The sequence below is a fragment of the Lithobates pipiens genome, unplaced genomic scaffold (genome assembly GCF_037356315.1).
Source record: "Lithobates pipiens isolate NorthernLeopardFrog02 unplaced genomic scaffold, aLitPip1_a1.2 Scaffold_41, whole genome shotgun sequence".
Taxonomy (NCBI): domain Eukaryota; kingdom Metazoa; phylum Chordata; class Amphibia; order Anura; family Ranidae; genus Lithobates; species Lithobates pipiens.
Window position 1 is genome coordinate 7,611,592 of NW_027507861.1, and position 4,382 is coordinate 7,615,973.

Below are 4,382 nucleotides of genomic sequence, written 5' to 3' on the forward strand. Positions count from 1 at the left end.
AGTGGAAAAATGCAAAAAAAAACGAATTTACTTGTGGGAGGTGGGATCTGGGGTCTCTCTTATAATTAAAGGGAACTTCACGATCCTGAGACCCTCAGACCCCCACAACCACTGGGCCAGGGTTGTAGGGATGAGACCCTTGTCCTCGTCAGCATGGGGACAAGGTGCTTTGCCAGGAAGGGGAGGGGGGCCCTCCTGGCAAGGCACAACTCCTTTGTTAAAGGGGTTGTAAAGGTACATTTTTTATTTTCTACATAGGTTCCTTTAAGCTAGGGCATTGTTGGTTCACTTATCTTTTCCTTTGATTTCCCTTCTAAATGTTTTTTTGCTTTGTCTGAATATCTCACTTCCTGTTTCTCCTCAGTAAACTTCTCACCATCATCCGAGCTGGTGGTTAGTCAGCCAGAACAGCTTACTGAACAGCTTACTGGGGTGAAACAGGAAGTGAGAAATTTAGACAAAGAAAACAAAGAAAAAAAACATTTAGAAGGGAAATCGAAGGAAAAGATAAGTGAACCAACAATGCACTAGCTTAAAGGAACCTATGTAGAAAATAAAAAAATTACCTTTACAACCCCTTTAAGGGCATGTGGTCTGGAATGTTTCAGGAAGGGGGGTGCATGCTCATCAACCCATTTTCCTGGCCAAGCCAGGCTGCATGCTCAGATTAAGGGTATTTTACAGATTTTTAGAGGACCTCTCACGATTTAGGGTAGTGCCCACTCCCTATGCTTTTTTTTTTTACACTCCTTTGCCTATTAGCCTAGAAATTTCGGCATCCTTAGATTGACAGATTCATCTCCCGTTGATTGAAACCTCTGTGAAGTTTGGTGAACCCTCCCCCTCCCCCAATCCCAGGACAGTTCAGCACATCACTGGAGGGTTTGCTTGTTCTATGGCCCCCAGAGGGCAATGACTGCTGAAGTTCTATTCTGTTTATTAAGGGCGAAAGTTGCTGCCTTTTTTACGAGGAACCAGAGTGGTCCATGGGGGGGGGGGGGAGGGGTGGGGCGTTGAGACATAGACAATTTTCCGGGATTTCTTCCCGGGATACGGTCAGACTGGGAGTTGGTTATGAATTCTGTGGATGTCCAGAGAAAACCGGGACTGTTGGCAACTATGGTGAGTAGGCCCAAGGTTTAAGCCCCTCCCACAACAGCCACAATTTTGCCACACCCACAATTCACTGCTGCATGTGTTGCGCAATTAAACTGAAATGCGTAATATAATATATCTAAAGCTCAAGGTCACAAACGCGCCTGGGTATTTATCGTATTTCCAATCACATCGCACATTTCTGAAAGGATAAATTGCGAGAGTTTTTCAAGATTAGATTGTGGAAAATATTAATAAAAATATTGCATCAGAAAGAGTAGCAATCAATAAATGTAGCAGTGTAGCGCTGGCTCCTGACGAGCGGGCGCTATGTTTTTTTTGAAAAGTTAATTTGCCTGAAACCACAGTTGGGTTTCAGGACTATTTCCCTAAATATCTGCTTTCAGTACCAGTCCAGCTGGGTTGCACTGGGTTCTCCTAGACTGCAGGTGTCGCTGCCACCACTGGCAAGAGAAGAAACGCAGTCTAGCTGGGTGCATTGAATGCCACTATCCTCTCGGAACCAGCCCGGTGGGAGTGTTTTCCTGCTGTGCATTCTGGGAGGTGGTATTTAAGGTACCGACGCCATGTGGTTTGGGGTTCCATCTTGTGATTTTCTGTATGTTTGGTTCTGGTGGTCCTCCTGACCCATGCCCCCATGGCCCTCCTGGCCTGGGGTGTGGAACCATGCATCCCGAGTCTCGGGACCGGCTGGTCCGAGGCAACGCAACTGCAGGGATAGACCCGAGTGACGTGTCGGGGGCCTACTGTTCCAAAGGTGGTCCGGTGCCGTCTCATCTGAAGGGAGAGGCCCAGCAACTGAAGAACCCCAGGGGAGGACTCTTCAGGAGAAGGTCGTGCACAAGGCTGGCTTCTCTGAAGGAGCCTGGAGGCTTAGTTGAAGGACACTACATGGATCTACACTTATACGGTATCGCCAGATCGGCTGAGAGAACCTGGCACCGTATGTTAGCTCTTTAAAGTTATCTACGTCCCTCAGTAACGCTCAAGTGTACATCATAAGTCTGTGGCAGAGACTTTACCGAGCCCCCTACCGGCTGCTAGGCCTAGTAGGAGGAGGTCTATCCGGGGGGGGGTTATTAAATCCAGTTGTGAAATGGTCTTTATTCTCTGGATTTCTCTCTAAAGACTTCCGATGTTTGCAATACCTGAACTCACTCCCAACCAGACATGTACTGGCCATAGGGACTATAGGGAGTTTCCCGGTGGGCCGATGGCTCAGTGGGCCGGTTTCAGTGACAGTCAGTGGCATCGCTGGGGGGGACTTTTGGGGCTATAGCCCCGAATCTAGGGCCCATAGCCCCGAGTCAGTCCAGGAGTCCCCAACCACAGGGTCCCAGCCCACTACCTGCCTTCTTTCTGGTGACCCTAATGTAAGGAGGGGCTCTCTGGGGACCCTGATGTAAGCCAGAGGCTCTCTGGGGAACCTGATGTAAGAGAGAGGCTCTCTGTGGACCCGGATGTAAGGGGGGGCTCTGCGGGGAGCTGGATGTAAGGGGTTGGCTCTCTAGGGACCCTGATGTAAGGCGGATGATCTCTGGGGACTCTGATGTAAGAGGGGCTCTCTGGGGACCGTGATGTAAGGCGGATGATCTCTGGGGACTCTGATGTAAGAGGGGCTCTCTGGGGACCCTTAAGTAAGGGGAAGGCTATATGGGGACCCTGATGTAAGGGGGGGCTCTCTGGGGACCCTGATGTAAGTGGGGGGCTCTCTGTGGACCCAGATGTAAGTGGGGGGCTCTCTGGGGACCCAGATGTAATGTACTGTTTTTTGCGTGTTTGCAAAATTAAAGTGGGCCGGTCTGGATGAAGTCCAGGGCCAAATTTTTGTCCCAGTCCAGCCCTGCTCCCAACCCTCTACCCTTCATTGAAAGACTCTGTTTCTGTTCTAAATAAATAACCCAAAAGAAGATCCAGTGTCAGTTTCCACATTCTTTGGGCCATTTACCACAGGAACCCTAAGACGGAGAAGCAAACAAGGAGGTAACGGTGAGCCCAAATCAAACCAGCAGCTCCTTCGGGGGTCAGTGCTACACAAGTTATTATTTTATTGTGATACAAACACTCAATCTTTATTTATAACCTGACAATGTAGCAGAGTCACGATCCTGTGCCTGATTTGTTTGGTCCTTATTCCGTATATCAGGGGGTTGATGAAAGGAGGCAGCATCAGGTAGACGTTGGCCAGCAGAATAATGACATAAAGAGGAACCGTCTTCCCAAACCTCTGGACCACAGATGAGAGGACAACGGTGAGATAAAAGACAAGGATGGCACAGATATGGGAGGCGCAGGTACTGAGGGCCTTCAGCCGGGCCTCTCTGGACTTTAACCGGAACACTGCATGGAGGATGAGAACGTAGGACCATACTATGAAGATCAAGTCCACAGCCACTACGAGAAGAGCCGTCGCTAATCCATAAATACTGTTTAACGTGGCATCAGAACATGCCAACTTCACCACGGCTATGTGATCACAGAATGAGTGATGGATGACATTATTGCCGCACAAAGATAATCTTCTGAAGAGAATTGGTAAAGGCATCACAGTTCCAACCCCCCTCCCGAGAGAACCCAGACCAATGAATAAAACCCCACGAATTGTCAGAAGAGAAGTGTACCGCAAAGGGTGGCAGATGGCAACATAGCGGTCAAACGCCATGGCGAGCAGTATGGAAGACTCGATGCAGGCGAATGCATGGATGAAGAACATTTGGGTCAGGCAGGCCTCGTAGGAAATTTCTTTGGCGTCTACCCAAAGGATGGCCAACACCTTGGGCGTGGTGGTGCTGGTCAGGACAAGGTCTACGGAGGACAGCATGGAGAGGAAGATGTACATGGGCTCGTGGAGGTTCCGGTCTAGTCTGATGATGAACAGGAGAGTCAAGTTTCCTATCAGCGAGATCGCGTACATCAAAAAGAAGAAGAGAGCTACGGAGACGTAAGAGGGTTCCAGACCAGGAATTCCAAGAAGTATAAAATATTTCGGGTAGGTGGAGGTCGTGTTCAACATTTCGTTTTAGGTTTGTGGTCGCCTGTAAACATAAAAGGGGTTGTGAAATGATTAGACCTTCTGTATCTTTGGAGAGTGAAACCTTAATAAAAGATTCTATTCCTATCCGTCTTCGAGACCTGAAACAAGATAAAACTGAGGGAAACCAAGCCCCAATTCCACCTACTTATCATCCAATACCTTCTACGAGGACATTGGCCAATCAGCAGGGACCGGGGAGGGGGCGGGTGGATATGATAACTGTGGCTCAAAT

General features: G+C 48.9%; 1 protein-coding gene across 1 annotated transcript; it reads right to left on the minus strand.

Annotated features, from left to right (window-relative positions):
- Positions 1-3,140: 3,140 nt before the first annotated feature.
- Positions 3,141-4,129, minus strand: LOC143956732 (olfactory receptor 52K1-like). Its single transcript, XM_077466922.1, has one exon. It carries the CDS (start codon positions 4,127-4,129, stop codon positions 3,182-3,184), a length of 948 nt encoding a protein of 315 aa, XP_077323048.1. The 3' UTR covers positions 3,141-3,181.
- Positions 4,130-4,382: the final 253 nt, after the last annotated feature.

Coding starts and splice junctions, on each gene's coding strand:
- LOC143956732 (XM_077466922.1), bottom strand. CDS start 4,129: ATGTTGAACACGACCTCCACCTACCCGAAATATTTTATACTTCTTGGA.